Genomic DNA, 21,501 nt, shown 5'->3' on the forward strand with positions numbered 1-21,501 from the left:
TACAGTCAGAATATATTCACTGGGGTTGGAGCATATAGATGAGCATATATACACGTAGATGAGGAATTAGCATTAATACAATGGCCGTCCCTATTTGTTTGAGTCAGAGAGAGAGAGGGAGTAGGCGACACGGAAAAATACAGCTTGGGGGGGAGGGGGGGGGACTGCTCGCGGAGAGAAGAAACTGTGTATCTAATGACAAAATTGCATAACAGTTACATAACAAATATAGCAGATATACAAGCTCATAGATCTGCTATTATTGAAAATAAATAGTGAAAATGTGTGCAAATCTTTGAATATATACATTTTTAACTCAAATCTTTGCTTCTGGGGGTCCCTGGAACAAAATATTTTGAGATGGGGTGGTCCGTGGACAAATACATAAAGTTTTGGGTGGTCCTTGACATGAAAAAAGTTTGAGAACCACTGATATAACATTTTTTCCCCCCAAAAAAATGTATGTAATTTTGTTATGTAATTTCGTTTATGACAAAGGCAAGAAAGAACACTGGTTAATTGTGCGGATGCGGCCGTTGTGAGCTTGTTGATCGTCTGTATTCAAAAATCTATTATTTTATTCAAATAGATTATTTTTTTTTCAATAATGGATTGCTTTGAATAAGTGTTGCAGCCCTACTTTACAGTACAAACACATTAACATAAGACCACGAATACTCCTAGACACACCCTTTATTGATGCTAAGCTAAATCCTGTCGTCATAGCAACGGCACGGCAGACGTCATCAAACACGCATACAGAGATACAAACAAATAATAATAAGGTAAAAAATGTAAGATCGGATGAAAATGTATATATATAAATATAGGCATAAGTATCATGTACAACATATCACCACTAGTGACAGATTGTGCACGATTTACACCTAGAAACTAATAGATTGAAAGAACTGCTGATGGTATGCGTGTGTGTGTGTGTGTGTGTGTGTGTGTGTGTGTGTGTGTGTGTGTGTGTGTGTGTGTGTGTGTGTGTGTGTGTGTGTGTGTGTGTGTGTGTGTGTGTGTGTGTGTGTGTGTGTGTGTGTGTGTGTGTGTGTGTGTGTGTGTGTGTGTGTGTGTGTTGAAGGATGAAGCAGAATGATGAATAGAGCACATATTCCCACTCTGAAATGACCTTGGATGAGAGAGACAGACAGAGACGGGGGGGGGAGGGGCAGTGTAAAGGGGTAGAGGTTAGTTTGTATAATGTCCGACACAAAGACTGGAGTCAGGAGAGCTATAGAGCGGGATAGGAGAGAGAAGGAGAGAGAAGGAGAGAGGGATGGACGAAAGAGAGGAGAGGCAGTGTAGGCTATAGAGGTATAAGCCATTGAGACCTGAAGCCGATTCTACATGTCTCCTAAATCTCAACAGTTTTCTGAAAAACCTATGTTTCTATATCAGTGGTGCTCAATCTTTTTCATGTCAAGGACCCCCAAAATTATATGTATTTGGCCGCCGACCCCATCAAAAATATCTTGTTCCAGGGACCCCCCAGAAGCAAAGATTTGAGTTAAAAATATTCGCTTTAAAAATATATATATTCAAAGATTTGCACACATTTTCACGATTTTTCAAAAATAGCAGATCTACAAGCTCATAGCCCGGCACTCGGTGCCGCGCTATGAGCTTGTATATCTGCTATTTTTGAATAGCCCAAAGTGTAAAATAATGCTTTTTAGCTCAAATCTAAAAATGACACAGTTCCAGGTCTTAATGGGTTAAGCAGGGAGATGTTATGAATATTAACCCATTCAATCCGGGAACGCATCTGTGTCATTTTTTTTAGATTTCTTTGGCTATTCAAAAATATCAGATCTACAAGCTCATAGCGCGACACCGAGTGCCGTGCTATGAGCTTGTATATCTGCTGTTTTTGAAAAAGAAATCGGGAAAATTTGTGCAACACTTATATATACATTTTTTTACTAAAATCTTTGCTTTTGGGGGTCCCTGAATAAAATATTTTGAGATGGGGGGCATCCGCGGAGAAATACATATCATTATGGGTGGTCCTTGACATGAAAAAAGTTTGAGAACCACTGATATATAGCAACATACGTTTTTTTTCCCCCAAAAAAACTGTTAGTATTTAGAAGACATTTGTAGTATCCCCCAGAAGCAAAGAATTGAGTTAAAAATGTACGCTTTAAAAAACATATATATATTCAAAGATTTTCACACATTTTCACGATGTTTAAAAGAATAGCAGATCTGCAAGCTCATAGCGCGGCACTCGGTGCCGCGCTATGAGCTTGTATATCTGCTATTTTTTTAATGGCCAAATAAATCTTTAAATGACACAGATGCGTTCCGGGTTTTAATGGCTTAACCTCCTCTATGCATGTTCACACTGGCATCAACAAACACTCCAACATGTCCTTGAAGCTTCATCAGCCTCTGACTGTGAGTCACCATGTGAAGAGGGAGGGAAAAAAATACAGTAAATGCTTGGTTTAAAAAGAACAGGGGACTGGCTGTCAGAAATGTCAGGGGGTTCCAGGGGGTCCTTCCCCAGAAACATTTTTTTATATTTTTTGTTTGGCAAAAACAGCGGACAGAAAACAATGGCTGCCGTCGGCTGCACTTGGATCCATTCGGGTTCATAAGCATTTAGCCAAAATATGTTGCTAAAGTTTAACACATTGGTCTGGTAGCGCGAGGCGTTGTGAGCTTGTAGATCTGCTATTTTTGGCTAAAGTTCTCCTCAGAAAAGGGATGCCCGGTTTCGAGTGGTTATGGTAAAAAGAAAAATCATAATCACATAAAGAATTGGCGGACCCCCTTCTGCACTTCTGGTCAAGAGGGCAAAGGGCAGGTGCTCTAGCACCACCTAGAGTGTATCTGTGCACGTCCCTGCTGTCTGTCTGTGAGAATGATCTCCCCGCTCCGAGCGGGCTGCTTGGTAATGTTACATCGCGATCTAAATTTAACTCTGCGAGGGTACAGATGTAACCAAATGGACCCGTGGTCCATGTATTTGTACTAAGTCCTAAGTAAATCGTTTATGAACAGCTAAAATCACATTGGTCGCGTCCACCTCACTTGTTTCTTGATAAAGAAATATCTTATTTTTTTTGGTTGCCAATGTGCGACCGGCACCTTCCCGCATTATGGTTGTGTGTTGTGTTGTGTGTGACGTTATGGTTGTGTGTTGTGTTGTGTGTGACATTATGGTTGTGTGTTGTGTTGTGTGTGACATTATGGTTGTGTGTTGTGTTGTGTGTGACGTTATGGTTGTGTGTTGTGTTGTGTGTGACATTATGGTTGTGTGTTGTGTTGTGTATGACATTATGGTTGTGTGTTGTGTTGTGTGTGACATTATGGTTGTGTGTTGTGTTGTGTGTGACATTATGGTTGTGTGTTGTGTTGTGTATGACATTATGGTTGTGTGTTGTGTTGTGTGTGACATTATGGTTGTGTGTTGTGTTGTGTGTGACATTATGGTTGTGTGTTGTGTTGTGTGTGACATTATGGTTGTGTGTTGTGTTGTGTGTGACATTATGGTTGTGTGTTGTGTTGTGTGTGACATTATGGTTGTGTGTTGTGTTGTGTATGACATTATGGTTGTGTTGTGTGTGACATTATGGTTGTGTGTTGTGTTGTGTGTGACATTATGGTTGTGTGTTGTGTTGTGTGTGACATTATGGTTGTGTGTTGTGTTGTGTGTGACATTATGGTTGTGTGTTGTGTGTGACATTATGGTTGTGTGTTGTGTTGTGTCAACTTGTGTGTGACATTATGGTTGTGTGTTGTGTGTGACATTATGGTTGTGTGTTGTGTGTGACATTATGGTTGTGTGTTGTGTGGTTCCAGATGCCAGAGGAACAGGCGTTCTGCGTCCTGGTAAAGATCATGTACGACTACGGCCTCAGAGATCTGTACAGGAACAACTTTGAGGATCTTCACTGTAAGTTCTACCAGCTGGAGAGACTACTGCAGGTATGTACCTCCTCCTCCATGTAGACTAAAGGGCTGTGTCCACCAAAGCCTTTTGTCCTGTCTGTGCACAGAGTATGTTTTGTCCTGTGCACAGAGTATGTTTTGTCCTGTGCACAGAGTATGTTTTGTCCTGTGCACAGAGTATGTTTTGAATAGTTTTCAATGGCAGTGCTGTGTATTTACAGCACAATGCTGGACACGTTATTGTCCTTCTCTGTGTGTTTGCAAACGCGGAAGGAGGCGCGCCGAAGGCGCGCCTCCGCCCAAGTGGAGCTTACTATGAAAGTCTGCTCGGCTTGTGTGTCTGTCTGTCTGTCTGTGTGCAGTGCACTGCCTGGGTGCGGCCGACAGAGGGCGCCAGAGTGCAGCTACAGTCAAAACACAAACACACACACACACACACACACACACACAGAGTCCGTAAATACACAATATTTTCGAGCTGCGTTCGCTTCCAGCGTTCGCGCGTCTTGCTTGTCTAATAGGAACAGATCCCAGAGCTGTGGAGTCATGTTTTAACCTGTTAATGTCCTCTCTCTGTGTGTTCTAATAGGAACAGATCCCAGAGCTGTGGAGTCATTTCCAGGACTTGAACCTTGAAGCTCACATGTTTGCGTCACAGTGGTTCCTGACGCTGTTCACCGCCAAGTTCCCTCTGTGCATGGTGTTCCATATCACCGACCTACTGCTGTATGAGGTGAGACAGCTGTCTGTCTGTCTGTCTGTCTGTCTGTCTGTCTGTCTGTCTGTCTGTGTCTCTCTCTCTCTCTCTCTCTCTCTCTCTCTCTCTCTCTCTCTCTCTCTGCCCCTCAAACTGGACACATGGGAATCATCAGAAGCACACTTAATGTCTAAAGTGGTATTATTATTTTCAGGTCCATTGAGACCTGAAGCCGATTCTACAGGTCTCCTAAATCTCAACAGTTTTCTGAAAAAACTATGTTTCTATATCAGTGGTGCTCAATCTTTTTCAGGTCAAGGACCCCCAAAATGATATGTATTTGGCCGAGGACCCCATCAAAATATGTTGTTCCAGGGACCCCCCAGAGAAAAGATTTGAGTTAAAAAATGTTCGCTTTAGAAATATATATATTCAAAGATTTGCACACATTTTCACGATTTTTCAAAAATAGCAGATCTACAAGCTCACTCGGTGCCGCGCTATGACGCGCTATGAGCTTGTAGATCTGCTATTTTTGAATAGCCCAAAGTGTAAAATAATGCTTTTTAGCTCAAATCTAAAAATGACACAGTTCCATGTCTTAATGGGTTAATGTCTAACGTGGTAGAAATGTCAAAGCTCTCAGTCTCCCAATTGTTTACTAATTATTATTTTAATCCACTATGAGCAGCAGAATGCTCTTTATTGTCACATCACAGGCTCACAGGTGTGAAGCAGTGGGCGACGTTTGTCTTTGTTCAACAAGCACAAACATCGTTTTCAGAAAAAGAAAAGAACAGAACTTGAATATATCGTCTCTGTCGGGTGGAAACCTCATACGTCCAACATTCTAAAACGGCAAAAAGTAGCAGATCTACAAGCTCAAAATCTGCTACTTTTGATGCTTCCGTGTGACACCGTAGTATGATCGAGTAGGGCGTTCATTTACGGAAAACACACACAAAAGGTTAGAATATGGAGGATAAGAGCTTTCTGCACGTCATGCAGCCAGTGTTGCCAGATTCTGTGAGAGAAACAAGCAACCAGGTCTAGGAAAACCAGCCCAAAAGAAGCGACTACGGGGCCACATGAGTACTTTAACATGTACATCAGCTATTTGAAAATAGCAGATCTACAAGCTCACATCTACGAGCTTGTAGATCAGCTATTTTCAAATAAAATCTTGCGGGGGAAATTATAATAAGCAGATCTGGCAACCCTGCACGCAGCAACAACATAAAGTTCAAGTTTTTGGCGGTCGAGTGGGCAGCCGGCTTGACGCCCATATATGGACATGCCCCCCGACGCGTTGCCTAGTGCAATAACCCTGGCAACACCGGCCATACTGTCGTTTGATTGGCTGACAGGCCTCTACTTGCTTACATTCCACATGAGAGAAAATAGTCCAGCTTAGCAAGATCATGACAGTTTAGTTGATGATTAGTTGTCATATAAATCATTGATTGTGATTAACCCATTATAAGACCAGGGAGAGCATCGGTGTCATTTTCATATTTCTTAGGCTGTTCAAAAAATAGCGTATCTTGTAGATCTGCTATTTTTTTTTAGAAAAATCAAGAAAATGTGTGCAAATCTTTATTTTTAAAGTGAACATTTTTAACTCCAATATTTGCTTCTGGGGGCGGGGGGGGGGGGGTCCCTGGAACAAAACATTTTGAGATGGGGGGTCCGCAGCCAAATAAATATCTAAAAATCTTCTCTTTTAATCTGCTCTGAGGAAGGCTACGGCCGAAACGCGTTAGCGTTCACATCTCAATAAAATGAGAAACCACATCTGAGCCACTGTCTTGCAACTTTATTTTGGAGTGCCGCTTTTTTCCACTTAGGTGGTTTTCTTTTGAAATATCTAAAAATGTTTTCTAAATCCTAACGGTATGTTTGCTATATCAGTGGTGTCAAGAACCACCCAAAATGATATGGGTTTGGCCGCGGACCCGCATCTCGTACTATGTTGTTCCAGGGACCCCCAGAAGCACAGATCGGAGTTAAACACTCTACTTGGTCTGTGTCTCAGAGGGGGGGGGGCTATGGACACTTCAGAAACCCCCCCTACCAGTTACCTCATCATTAGGCAAGATTTAAACATTGTTAATTTAGATTTGTATTAACGTGAGAACAATGGCTTCTATTACAGCATGCTAACTTTCTAGAAATAGAAAGCCTGCAGTTTCTATTAGCTTGGATTCCCCATCAGTGATGTCACTGGTAGGCGGGTTTCTGAACCATTCACAGCCCTCCTCTGAGACACAGTAGAAATAAATGGTACCATATTATAATGAGCATTAGTGAGGACCAATTATATGAAGATACAGTAGCTTGAAAAATGGGTGAAGTCGTCCTTTAATCATTTTATACTTTAAAATTGTATACTTTATATGTATTTTATTTTTTGTTTTTAAACATTTTAGAAACCTCCCATGATGCCCAAAATAGGGACGGCAGCTTGAAAGTGGAAAACAGCGTTGAAATAATGATGGAAATGTGACATGATAATTTCATCCAGCTCCTTTCATACGTATGAATGGAAACCATTCTAACCATTATGCAAAGATAATTGCCATTAGCTCAATATAATAGTGATTATGTAAAAGAGTTGTGACAGGCCAGCTCAGCTCCAGACAGCCTGCTTCCCCCAGAAGAGAAGAAAAAATAAATACAAAGACTATTCAAAATCTTCAAAACAAAAGATTTTTCAAAAGAATTACAAAATAGCAGATGTACAAGCTCGCAACTGAAAGAGAGATGAAGCAGGGACCCCCCACTACATACTGTATAAAATTGTATCTTCATAGATTTCATAGACCAACAACAAAACTCTTTGCCGAAAATAGACGATCTACAAGCTCTCTTCAGAATAGGGATAATAGGGTTCAAGTGGTTAAAAAATATCCAATCACACAGAGATTTGGCGGCCCCCCTGTACTAACTCTAAGGACCCCCTAGGGGTCCCGGACCCCCTGTTGAAGACCCCTGCTGTACAGTATAAAAACATTTCGCTGGGGAGCTGGGAGATTTTTTTCAAAAAAGTGTACAGAAATTGTTAAAATTATGTTTTTATGTGGACACGTCTCCAGTTCATTAAGTATACCTGGTTCTCACCTTAGCACCTCCTCCACCACCTTAGCACCACCCACCTGTCCTAGTCCCTCCTCCTCCTCATGCCCACACCTGTTGTGTATGATAATGAGGGGGAGGGTATGTTTTTACTATGTCACTAAAGCGCTGTTTCTCTATTGGCACGTTTGACCCTCAAGGTTTCAGCCTCCAGGAAGAAACTCAAAATAGTCAGAAGACATAAAACACCGTAAAAACACCACCAGTGGGCTTAATGAAGTTCTATCAACCTCATGGACACATGAAAACAGAAAAAAGTGCAAAACCATGGCACCACCTCTTTAAAAATGAGCTATTTTGGACATACAAGGTTTCCTCCCGACAGCGACAAATGAATTGAGGGATAAGGGATTAGCCAGAACAAAGCACCTTTTGTCTCATTTGATTACTATTCTACTTCTAAAACAATAGGCAGAGCAGCTGTTTTTAATGCCTGAAAGTTTAACACTGACGATGAAGGAACAGGGGAGGGATTGTTGGGGATTAATTTAACCCGTTCGCTCCGGGAACGCATCTGTGTCATTTTGGAACCATTGTTTTATACTTTGGCTATATTCCAAAAGTGCAGATATACAAGCTCATAGCGCCTCACCTCGTGCCGCGCAATGAGCTTGTATATCTGATATTTTTTTAATAGCCAAAGAAATAAAATAAAAACACATGGATGCTTTCCCGGTCTGAATGGGTTAACTAAGATAAAAAGTTTAAATTGCCCCCCCACCACCCATTGCCAATAATTCTATCATGTTCCTTTATCAGTGTGAAACTTTAAAACATGCACAGCTGCTCTCCCTATTGTTTTAGAGTAAGAATAATAATTAGATGTAACAAAAGGTTCTTTTGTGCTCACTAATCTCTTAACCAGGCTCCTATCCCACAATTCATTGCAAAACCTGCAGCTCAAGGTGAGCTTTCTTTGTTTCTGTGGGAGGAAGACGATTGGATGGCTCATGGATGCAAGAACTAGGGAAGGAAGACTTAGTTTCAGCTAGTATTGGGTATCGAAATTCGCGTTTCGAAGTAGGAACCGAATAAGAAATGGCGGGTACCGTGTACCCATAATAATAGACGCGCCAATAACCGTTCAAACAAAGGCTTCATGATGAGAAGTTGACTATCTGTCAGGACCTAACTTACGTGACTACGTCACGCATTCACGCTGCACTGCACTGCACACACACACACACACACACACACACACACACACACACACACACACACCGCAACGTGTTTGATGCGAGCGAGCAACAGGCATGCTGTGAAATATTGACCGTGGCAAATGTGCTAAAGTGTGGCTAGTTAATTAGCGCTAAGACAGGTTGCCTTTCATCTGAAAGAGTGTACGGTGTTTGATGTGCTGCGGTCTCCGACCAATACGCCCATGTCTCAGACGCTCGCCAGTCAACAACAGCAACACCAGCAAGTGCTGCCATTAGCAACATTGGCACCTCACCAGCAGCCCCAGTAGAGCCCCTAACTCTACAGAGCATTGGTTCTCAAAGTGGGGTCCGGGGACCCCCAGGGGTACTTGAGGGGGTTCCAGGGGGTCCCCAGCTAAATGATGGACAGGAACCAAATGGACCCTTATGGGTCTGTAACTCTGAGAGTGTACAAATGGAACCAAATGGACCCTAACGGGTCCATTTGGTTCCATTTGTACACTCTCAGAGTTAAATTAACATTGATTTTACAATATAAATTGGGGTCCCAGCGGTATAAATGCCATTAAATGGGGGTCCGTGGCCCTAATGCATGTCAAACTGGGGGTCCTTGAAATTAAAATGGCTGAGAATCACTGCCAAAGAGCCGTAAAAACCTTCTCTTATTGGGGTCCCTGGCTTATCTTTTCAAATGGGGGTCCGCAGGGTAATAAGTGTCAATTTGGGGGTCCTTGACATGAAAAAGTTTGAGAACCACTGCTATAGAGCCCGGCACAGAGAGGCGTGAGACACCGCTTACGCTTGCGAATAACGCCGCACAAGGCTCTAAGGCTAGCGCCGTTATATATCAAGCCGATGACGCAGCGTAATTATTATATTTATACTTATATTTTATAACCTGCAGGTCGGCTGACACTCTTTTTAGATCGCCTTTTAAAACACCCTTCTGTTCGCTGCTGCCTTTCATAGTTATTATTTCCCCTCTTTCTCTTCTAGCCGATTTCCCTATGAATGGAAGTTTAGTCTGAAGTAATCGTGTCGCTTTTTAGTCTCGCTAATTTGTAGGATAATAATAAGTAGGTATATATGTATGCCACCCAATCGATGAATTGAGTATAAAGGACCCCAATGGAAACAAGCCATGGGGCTTTCTTGGGTTTAAAATGCTCTTAACAGACCTTGTATTGAACTGTACTTCCCTGTGCTTGTCTTTGCAAACTGTTAATAAAGTATTCAATCAATCGGTCAATCAATTCAATCAATCAAACTTAATAATATAATGTGGTATGGAGTAGCCTATATAACGCCCCCCCCCCCCTTTCTAATTAATTAACATGCTAGGTGCATCATCATCTTTCTGTTATTGCAGCTATTGTTGGAAAAAAAAATAGATAGGCTTATAGAGAACTAAAATAGATAGGCTTATAGAGAACTAAAATAGATAGGCTTATAGAGCACTTCCCCTATTTGTAGAATCACTTCTACAAACAATAAAAAAAAACCTACCCACCTGCCTACCTGTACATAGACCTATTTATCTACTGCTTGAGCATTTTTGAAGATGAGGTGATTGAGTGCTAGCCCATAAATAGGGAAGTTCTCTATAAGCCGATCTATTTTTAGTTCTCTGTAAAGCCTATCTATTTTTAGTTCTCTATAAGCCTATCTAAAAAAAACTGAAACTCAACTATAGCTGCAATAGCAGAAAGATGAGGAGACTTAAGTTACTTTTGTTAACAACACATTATCCGCCAAGATATTAAACATCCCCTTGCCAGCGTAATTACCTTAAATCGACGATCTTTGAAACGCCGTGGAAGGCACGTTGTGTAAAAAAAAAAAAGAAAGTCCTTGTGGGTAGGTGGAGGGATCTGTGTATCCACTGGAACGATAACATTCCAACCGCGATCAGCCATTTTGGGGCTATGGCCCGTTGAAAACGGGTGGTTTTCATCACAAAATAAAATAAACTGAGTTAGGAGTGTTTTTATAAAAATCCTATAGTTAGGCTGGACAGACGTCTGTTTTTTTGGAATGACGTCACATCCGGCTACTGCTTCTCTGAGTCACGAGGAATCATTCCGAAGCTGTGTTAGGGCGCCCCTTTTTTTTTCATAAAAAAAACATATAAGCATAATATGCAATCTCGACAGGCAAGTGATGCATTTGAAAGAACGCATATATGCGATCTTGGCAGGCAATGTGTTAAATAAACATTTGACCCCTTATTTCTTTACCATTTTAGAACGTAAATAGGGATTCATTAGGAACCGGACTCGATAAGCAGAACCGAAATCGTATTTGTAAAAATCCTTACGATACCCATCCCTAGTTTCAGCCCCTATTGGTTTGATTTGATCTTTATATATCTTGAACCCGTGTTAATTTTGTTGAAGCTATGACGAAAAAAACATTGTCGACACCCTTTTTTCACTGACGAAAATAAAATAAAAATTAAGCTATGATGACTAAAAGTATGATTAAAGGCCTTTGCACACAGGGTGCGATTAGTCAATCAGTTTTTACCGCATGCGAAAAAACGCACAAATGGAACTGGGTTCGATTGAAAAAAAAAAAGCATCGCCGCATCGCATCGCCGCATCGCATCGCCGCACGGGGTGTGCATGAGGTCATTGAGAACCATGTGTTCATTTAAAAATCACACCCAGTGTGAAGTGGGCGGTGTGTGGTCATCACAACATGACTCACTTTAAAAAAAGGATAACTGACTTTTTTTAAAGTCCATACTGCTATTCATAGGGCTGCACATGTGTCATGTGTTTCGCTAGCCAATCACAGTCCTGAATTTGCAAAGTCAGCCAATCACATTACAGTTAGTGGTGATGACACTAGCTGTAATGTGATTGGCTGATATGAAAAAAGTATCGATTTGCATTAACAATGGAAGGGTTAGGGGGTACACACATTTTTTGGTCGGTGTCCAAAACTCACTTATAGGGGGCGGCTACACCGCCCCAAAAATCACACCCTGTGTGAAGGAAGCGGTGCCTTTGGGGCGGACCTTAACTCATTTCAGTTCGTCCCTATTGGTGGTCTAAGTCCACATACCAAATGTGGACTTGGTGGCATGCTGCAAACTGGAGTTATAGCTGTTTAAAATCCCGTGCTCATCCCGTGCTCATACGGGCACTGGGGGTCCCTGGACCCCTCTTTGATAACGTCATCAATTCATGCTCGTCCCTATTGGTGGTCTAAATCCACATACCAAATTTGGACTTGGTGGCATGCTGCAAACTGAAGTTATAGCTGTTTGCTTCTTTGCCGTGCTCATCCCGTGCTCAAACAAACGGCCCGTGCTCAAACAAACGGACGGACACGCAGACAGAGTCAAACGTAGAGCGGTTGGCACCGCTAAAAATACAAAATCACGCTACATGTCCAGGGCCCTCCGTGAGCACGGCCTCTGCCTTCTTGCCTCAAGGAATTTTCCCGCAGGTGCATTGACGGTCGACTGGGGGGTTTAATCCACCCAGCCCTGTACCCAGGATTGGAGTGCCTTAAGCTGGGTAGAGAAGCGGCATGAGGCCCCTTCCCTGGTTCTTTTTGAAAAATAAAAAATCACGCTACGTGTCCAGGGCCCTCCGTGAGCACGACCTCTGCCTTCCTGCCTCAAGGAATTTTTCCGCAGGTGCGTGGAGGGCCGACTGGGGGGTCCAATCCACCCAGCCTGGTACCCAGGATTGGGGTGCCTTAAGCTGGGTAGAGAGGCGGCATGAGGCCCCCTCCCTGGTTCTTTTTGAAAAAAAATCACACCCTGTGTGAAGGAAGCGGTGCCTTTGGGGCGGGCCTTAACTCATTTCAGTTCGTCCCTATTGGTGGTCTGAGTCCACTTACCAAATTTGTACTTGGTAGCATGCTGCAAACTGGAATGATGACTGTTTAACACATTGACTGCCAGAGTTTTTTCAGAACATTCTGTAGCCTCTGCCTGGGTTTTGAACGATTTTGGCACCCCAATCCTGGGTACAAGGCTGGGTGGATTTTCTGAAAAAAACGTATGTTTGTACATCAGTGGTGCTCAAACTTTTTCATGTCAAGGACCCCCAAAACGATCTGTGTTTGGCCGCCGACCCCCATCTCAAAATGTTTAGTTCCAGGGACCCCCCAGAAACAAAGAAGAGAGTTAAAAATGTTCGCTTTAAACAATATATATTCAAAGATTTGCACACGTTTTCACAATAAAAAAAAAATAGCAGATCTACAGAGTGCCGCGCTACGAGCTTGTAGATCTGCTATTTTTGAATAGCCAAAGTGTAAAATAATGCTTTTTAGCTCAAATGAAGAAGTATAATGTAGTGAGGATAATGTATTGGGAACCGCAGGCTGAACGAGAACCCGGAAGTGAGCTTCAATTCCAGCCAAGGGGGTTTGCCCCTTGGCTGGTACATGCTACGTGTACCACGAGTGTGTAGACGTACTGTACAGCAGTGGTTCTCAAACTTTTTCATGTCAAGGACCCCCAAATGGACACTTATTAGCCCGCGGACCCCCATTTGAAAAGTTACATTTTAAGGACCCCCAGTTTGACATGCATTAGGGCTACGGACCCCCATTTAATGGCATTTCTATCTCTGGGACCCCAATTCATATTGTAAAATCAATGTTAACTTAACTCTGAGAGTGTACAAATGGAACCAAATGGACCCGTTAGGGTCCATTTGGTTCCATTTGTACACTCTCAGAGTTACAGACCCATAAGGGTCCATTTGGTTCCTATCCATCATTTAGCTGGGGACCCCTTGGAACCCCCTCAAGTACCCCTGGGGGTCCCCGGACCCCACTTTGAGAACCAATGCTGTACAGTAGTTAAAATCACACACCGACCCTGCTCCAGCACCATCTAGTGGCCCATATAGGCAGAGGTGGGGAGACAGTCTGTCTTTCTCTGTGTCTGTCTCTCATTCTGTCTTTCTCTGTGTCTGTCTCTCACTCTGTCTTTCTCTGTGTCTGTCTCTCATTCTGTCTTTCTCTGTGTCTGTCTCTCACTCTGTCTTTCTCTGTGTCTGTCTCTCACTCTGTCTTTCTCTGTGTCTGTCTCTCATTCTGTCTTTCTCTGTGTCTGTCTCTCACTCTGTCTTTCTCTGTGTCTGTCTCTCACTCTGTCTTTCTCTGTGTCTGTCTCTCATTCTGTCTTTCTCTGTGTCTGTCTCTCACTCTGTCTTTCTCTGTGTCTGTCTCTCACTCTGTCTGTCTCTGTCTCTGTCTCTCACTCTGTCTTTCTCTGTGTCTGTCTCTCACTCTGTCTGTCTCTGTGTCTGTCTCTCACTCTGTCTGTCTCTGTCTCTGTCTCTCACTCTGTCTTTCTCTGTGTCTGTCTCTCACTCTGTCTGTCTCTGTGTCTGTCTCTCACTCTGTCTGTCTCTGTCTCTGTCTCTCACTCTGTCTTTCTCTGTGTCTGTCTCTCACTCTGTCTGTCTCTGTGTCTGTCTCTCACTCTGTCTGTCTCTGTCTCTGTCTCTCACTCTGTCTTTCTCTGTGTCTGTCTCTCACTCTGTCTGTCTCTGTGTCTGTCTCTCACTCTGTCTGTCTCTGTCTCTGTCTCTCACTCTGTCTTTCTCTGTGTCTGTCTCTCATTCTGTCTTTCTCTGTGTCTGTCTCTCATTCTGTCTTTCTCTGTGTCTGTCTCTCATTCTGTCTTTCTCTGTGTCTGTCTCTCATTCTGTCTTTCTCTGTGTCTGTCTCTCATTCTGTCTTTCTCTGTGTCTGTCTCTCACTCTGTCTTTCTCTGTGTCTGTCTCTCATTCTGTCTTTCTCTGTGTCTGTGTCTCTCTCACTCTGTCTTTCTCTGTGTCTGTGTCTCTCTCACTCTGTCTTTCTCTGTGTGTGTCTGTCTCTCACTCTGTCTTTCTCTGTGTCTGTCTCTCACTCTGTCTTTCTCTGTGTCTGTCTCTCACTCTGTCTTTCTCTGTGTCTGTCTCTCACTCTGTCTGTCTCTGTGTCTGTCTCTCACTCTGTCTGTCTCTGTCTCTGTCTCTCACTCTGTCTTTCTCTGTGTCTGTCTCTCACTCTGTCTGTCTCTGTGTCTGTCTCTCACTCTGTCTGTCTCTGTCTCTGTCTCTCACTCTGTCTTTCTCTGTGTCTGTCTCTCATTCTGTCTTTCTCTGTGTCTGTCTCTCATTCTGTCTTTCTCTGTGTCTGTCTCTCATTCTGTCTTTCTCTGTGTCTGTCTCTCATTCTGTCTTTCTCTGTGTCTGTCTCTCATTCTGTCTTTCTCTGTGTCTGTCTCTCACTCTGTCTTTTTCTGTGTCTGTCTCTCATTCTGTCTTTCTCTGTGTCTGTGTCTCTCTCACTCTGTCTTTCTCTGTGTCTGTGTCTCTCTCACTCTGTCTTTCTCTGTGTGTGTCTGTCTCTCACTCTGTCTTTCTCTGTGTCTGTCTCTCACTCTGTCTTTCTCTGTGTCTGTCTCTCACTCTGTCTTTCTCTGTGTCTGTCTCTCATTCTGTCTTTCTCTCTCCTTGTCTCTTTGTCTCTCTCTGTCTGTCTGTTTGTCTCTCTCTCTCACTCTGTCTTTCTCTGTGTCTGTCTCTCACTCTATCTTTCTCTGTGTCTGTGTCTCTCACTCTGTCTTTCTCTGTGTCTGTGTCTCTCTCACTCTGTCTTTCTCTGTGTCTGTCTCTCACTCTGTCTTTCTCTGTGTCTGTCTCTCACTCTGTCTTTCTCTGTGTCTGTCTCTCACTCTGTCTTTCTCTCTCCTTGTCTCTTTGTCTCTCTCTGTCTGTTTATGTCTCTCTCTCTCTCACTCTTTCTCTTTCAATTAGTCTCTGTCTCTGCAGCTTTCTTTCTGTCTTTCTCTCTGTCTTTTTTCTCAGTTTATCTCTGTCTGTCTCTGTGCCTCTTTCCCTCTCTGTTTCTCTCTGTCTCTCTGCCTGTCTCTCTCTCTCTCTCTCTCTCTCTCTCTCTCTCTCTCTCTCTCTCTCTCTCTCTCTCTCTCTCTCTCTCTGTCTGCCTGTCTGTCTGTCTGTCTGTCTGTCTGTCTGTCTGTCTGTCTGTCTGTCTGTCTGTCTGTCTGTCTGTCTGTCTGTGTCTCTCTCTCTCTCTCTCTCTCTCTCTCTGTCTCTCTCTCTCTCTCTCTCTCAGTATGTAGTTATATATAGAGGTCTCTCTCTCTCTCTCTCAGTATGTAGTTATATATAGAGGTCTCTCTCTCTCTCTCTCTCTCTCTCTCTCTCTCTCTCTAGTTATATATAGAGGTATCAGGTTATTTATAGTTCTCTGTTACCATGTGAACGTGTTGTCGGGAGCAACTGAGGAGACGGGTCTTCCCTAGCACCTCTCTCTCTCTCTCTGTGTGTGTGTGTGTGTGTGTGTGTGTGTGTGTGTGTGTGTGTGTGTGTGTGTGTGTGTGTGTGTGTGTGTGTGTGTGTGTGTGTGTGTGTGTGTGTGTGTGTGTGTGTGTGTGTGTGTGTGTGTGTGTGTGTGTGTGTGTGTGTGCACACAGCACTGCAGCACAGTGTTTCTACAAAAAAAAAAACATCCAATGGGCATCCAGTGAAACCGGTTTGGACCTGGTGGTCCCAGTAAACCGGTGGTTATATTTGGCACAAGATTTGTGTTGTTTCCTAAAATATTCAACATGTTTCAATGTGTTATCTATATAGGGTTAAAGTAGTTACACTGATTTTGATGCTATATTGACTCATTTTGTAGGGGACCCCCTGGAACCCCCTCAAGGACCCCTGGGGGCCCCCGGACCCCACTTAAAGAGCCACTGCAGTAAAAAACATTTTGGGCCTGCGGTGGTCCCAGTAAAACCATGTTGTACCTTTGGTGGTCCAAAATGAACCGGTGTTAACTGCCTGCTTATGTTTCTTGTCTCCAGGGTCTGAACATCATCTTCAACGTGGCGCTGGCTCTCCTCAAGGTCAGTACCGTACATGTCTTATATCAGTCTAGTCTTCACATGACCTATGACCCCCATCTGAACATGTGTTGTGCCAGGAGACCTCAGAAAAGGAGATTTTTTTTATGATTCAATGTTTATTGAATCATAAAACCCAGGGGGTCTGGCTTACATGAGGCTTTGTACCTGTTTTCTCCATACATGGGCATGGTCACTTTGTCCTCAGGCTCCAGCCATAAAAGTCTGTCCCCCTTTCGTCCATACATGGGCATAGACACAGGCTGACACGTCATGTGAAGTCTGGGTCTGGCAGAACCAGGTCTCCTGGTCTTGTTCAGTTATAAAAAAAAAAAAGCAGAAGATAAACAAAAGGAAAATGTTAAACACAAGAAGCAGACATACAAATAGACAACAAATGCAACAAAAAACACACAGAAGAGGAGATTTGTGTTAAAAAAAATCAAAAGTATTCAAAAGTATTCATGTGGAATAATTTGCACAAATGTTCAAGATTTTTCAAAAATAGCAGATCTACAAGCTCATATATCTAGCCTATATAGCTTGTATATCTGCTGTTTTTGAATAGCCTAAAGTATAATTATTACAAGATTTTTTGGAAATGTTCAAAAATAACGCGCTGTGATCTGCTATTTTTCAATGGCCAACATACGTTGGTGGCCATTATGGATAAAGTCTAAAATCATAGTGATGCTCTACCAACACATTTTGATGAGGACCCCCTGGAACCCCCCTCCCCAAGGACCCCTGGTGGTCCCCGGACCCCACTTTGAGAACCTCTGATATAGAAGACACCTGATAAAAGCGTGTGGGTCACAGCTGTTTAGTAAACATGAGAACATTGACCCACGTCCCTGACACATCAGTCATGTTGGTTCTCCTGTCTGCGTCTCAGAGGTCGACTCTGTGTCTCTGTTTGTTTGTTTGTTTAAAAGGATCCTCTGATGCCATGGAAGTCGGCCAGTCTCCATGTACAGTATTAGCACATCGGGTGCCAGAGGTTTATTAAAATATTGTACGTTCAGTGCCTGCTATTCTTCCATCCACTTACGTTGATACGTTTCGTGCTGTAGAAGCCCCGACGCGGAAGTGCATGTAAACAGAGCGTGCGTGCGAGACGGCGGAGGGTCCCGACTAACGCCTGGAACAATAATATAATAATAATAATAATATAACGCGATCCTCCATTGCAGAGTGATCACCGATCGAAAACGTCTCACTTCCACCACGTTAAAAAGAAATGGAGATATTAAGCTTTTAGTCAAGTCAATGCTTCCGGTCGGCCTTTTAACATTGGAAAGGCAGACCGGAAGCATTTTTGACATGGATCCACATCCGGCCTCTCCTTCTCGGAGACTCCTTGGATGATCCCAAAGTTTCGTGGGCCCCACGTATAAAAAGAAAATGGGTCGAAAACGGTCCGGACCGTTTTCGGCACTCCCCGCATGGATTCTCAAAAACGGTCCGGACTGTTTTTGGCACACAATGTGTTAGTAGTCTCTCAACTCAAAACTGTTCCACTCTTCCTCTTTGAATATTACAGTCTCTAATTCCATCCCATAATGCAATTACAATTTACAATTTAGGCATTTAATTCAGAGTGATTTACAAAGAGGCGAGGTAAACAACATCAAATCTAGGATCACAGGTAAACCAAGAACCTAGCATCAGTCTAAACAATATAATATCAAAACATCATTTCATACATTGAAACTAGAGGATGCCAGGTAAACAACCTAGCATCTGTCTAAACCAGGGGTCTTCAACGTTTTCAGGCCAAGGACCCCTTAGCTGAGAGAGAGATGAAGCCCCCCCCCCTCTATATTGTATAGAATTGTGTTTCAGATTAAAGTTTTTTTTTACTTAGTCTGCTATTTTTTCCCTCTGCACCTATAGCCTCTTTGCCAAAAATAGCAGATCTACAAGCTCTCAACGCCTCGCAGCGCGAGGCGGTGAGAACGAAATCACACAAAGATTTGGCGGACCCCCTATAGTAGCTCTGAGGACCCCCTAGGGGTCCCGGACCCCCTGTTGAAGACCCCTGGTCTAAACCTAAATGACATTTTAACCGTTGCATAGTCGGCGAGGCCAAGTCGTCGAGGTCAAAGTGCTACGGGCTAAGGTGGAGTCCGAAGAGGTGAGTCTTCAGGTTCGGCATAATGGTTGAGAACAGGAAGCTGTCATCTGGTATTCAACCAATCGCAACTAGAATCAGAATCAACTTTATTGTCAAAGCCAAATGATTACAAAAACGTACGGCCGAAGGCATGGCCGAGACTATGTTTTGCACCCTGTCCGTGTGTGTGTGTCACCGTTGGCCCGATGGCAGCGAAACTGTACACACTTTTCAGATCGGCCTGTTATAGCGCCACCAGCAGGCACATTTTTCCGAACCACATTTTTTGCACAAAATGCCTCAAATCATGAACGCAGCGTCCGATTGCCGTGAAAGACCGAAGAAGAAATGCCACCCTTTTCACATTGGCTTAGTATAGCGCCACCAGGAGGCCACAATAACCTAGGGACCTGGCTACCTGACCTGGTGGAGATCTGTGCTCCGAGGAGCACTTCGTCTATTTATCATTATTATTATTTAGCTCTGAATGTTTTTTTACAGGAAGAATAGAGAAGACAGAATAGAAAGAACAGAGCAGGTCAATAACAGGAAGGCACTCTCAGCGTTACAAATGATAAGGGTCCATTTGGTTACATTTGAAACCTTTCGGAGTTGAAAATGGATGAATTAAGACGGAGGATTTTACTGTTATGTATGTTGGTACCTGACTGGTAGACATTGCATCAGCCACATGTCCCTGGTTTTCACCCACTGTTCTACACCTGTAAACCTGTGATGTGACAATAATGCAGTGGTGGGAAAGTAACTAATTACATTTACTCAAGTACTGTACTTAAGTACAATTTTGATGTACAGTATTTTTACTTTTACTGGCGTATTTCCAATTTTCAGTACTTTTACTTCTACTCCACTATATCTCGGAAGCAAATATTGTACTTTTACTCCACTACAATTATTTGAAAACTTTAGTTACTAGTTACTTTGTAGATTCAGATTATTATTACTTAACATACATTAACCACTTAACTTCTATATATATTTCGGCTATTTGACAATAGCAGATCTACAAGCTCACAACACGTTGCGATGTGATGCATTGTGAGCTTGTAGATCTGCTATTTTGGTGTCCCTCTCTCTGTCCTCTGGTTCCTGTCTCTCTACTGTCCGTTCTAAATCGAGCAAAAACGGACAGTTTTATACCCATCACATCATATTATGATTATGATGGCTATAAACCTAAGTGAAAACAGTCAGATGATTAGCCAACGCTGCCCTCTGTTGCTCACAAGACGGTACTGCAGCTACAGTGCTCACTGGGTTCAGCTGAACACAGGACACGTGTGTCCCTCCCCTCCCCTCCCCTCCCTAGGGAATCACACTCAGCTTCCCAGCTTCACAGGTTGTAAAGCAGTGGGTGAAATCATTTTCCCGTACGAGCTCCATCATTTTGGCATTTCTTGGAAAGTGAAGAAGAACAGATTCAGAGAGAAGAGCAGGGAAAGCATGCAAACGCCAACATGAAATAATCTGATATTCCTGATATGAGTAAATGAATATATACATACAGTATGTTCAAAACGTGAGGTTAAAAATAGCAGCAGATGTGTACATAAAGTACAAGGACGTCCTCTGACCCCTGAAATGGTGCTCAAAACGTATTTATTAGTATTGTTATTATATTAATATTTTTCTACAATGGAAGACGGTTCCATCTTATGTCTTTGATATTTGTGACACATTTTATAATACACATACACATAATTAGTTTGTGTTATAATTATGTCACTAATATTAAAGACATAAGTTTCCATCTTCCATTGTAAAACATAAAATATAATAATAGCTCATTCAGTGCCAATGAAATAAAAAAATATGTGTGTACTGTGCCAGCAATTTTTCAATTTTCTTACCTTTTTCAAGTTGTCACAGAATATTTATCCTCAGTATAATCGATCCCCTGATGGGTGCTAATCACTGAGGGTTGCACTGTGTGGTTTCCCAAATGTCAACGAGGTCATCGCGACCTTGTTGACATTAATTGTCTGCCTTTGAAAATAACATGTCTGGGCCAAAATACATAGTTAAAAAAAAGCGCTCAGGAGCCGAGATACAGCCTTTTTAAGTAATATGTTAAACAAGAAGTGAATCTAGCTGCAAATCTTAAGATAATGATTTTTTTATTTTCTTTTCAAAAACCTGTGAAACACGTCAATGGCACTCAGTGAGTCAAGCTGTGGTGGCGCACCGCGGTTAAATGCATATAGGGGAAACACTGCTACATTGTAATAGTTGTAATCACACAGACGGTAGTCTGAATGCTAATAACAGTTATTGTATCATGAACACAATATTGTGAATGATCTTATTGTAGTGTTTGCAGCAATGCAATCAATAATGGTGTAGTGTAGCTCTCACAACCTATTCACTATGATGACATAATAATGAATTGTGTAGTATCCACCACAGTAGTGGACTTTAGAAACTCTATCGCTAGTCTGATATCAGATCTGTCTTATATCTAAGGATTGACCCAGTGGTTTTTATCAGATCTGTAAGTAGTGGGATAGACCCAAATGGTTTGATCAGAGTAGTGGTCTAGAGGTCCTGTTAGGAGATAAAACCAGCAGTACTAGAGGTCCTGATAGGA

General features: G+C 42.7%; 1 protein-coding gene across 1 annotated transcript in view; it reads left to right on the forward strand.

Moving 5' to 3' along the window:
• The window catches only part of rabgap1l (RAB GTPase activating protein 1-like), a 151,449-nt gene that overhangs the window by 80,252 nt on the left and 49,696 nt on the right, over positions 1-21,501 (forward strand). Inside the window, exons 17-19 of the mRNA XM_084067647.1 lie at positions 3,817-3,942; positions 4,496-4,639; positions 16,739-16,780. Of these exons, the coding sequence (XP_083923773.1) occupies positions 3,817-3,942; positions 4,496-4,639; positions 16,739-16,780 (312 nt within the window). The remainder of the gene's footprint in view (positions 1-3,816; positions 3,943-4,495; positions 4,640-16,738; positions 16,781-21,501) is intronic.

The sequence above is a fragment of the Gymnoscopelus microlampas genome (assembly GCF_963454915.1).
Source record: "Gymnoscopelus microlampas genome assembly, chromosome: 9".
NCBI classification, from domain to species: Eukaryota; Metazoa; Chordata; class Actinopteri; order Myctophiformes; family Myctophidae; genus Gymnoscopelus; species Gymnoscopelus microlampas.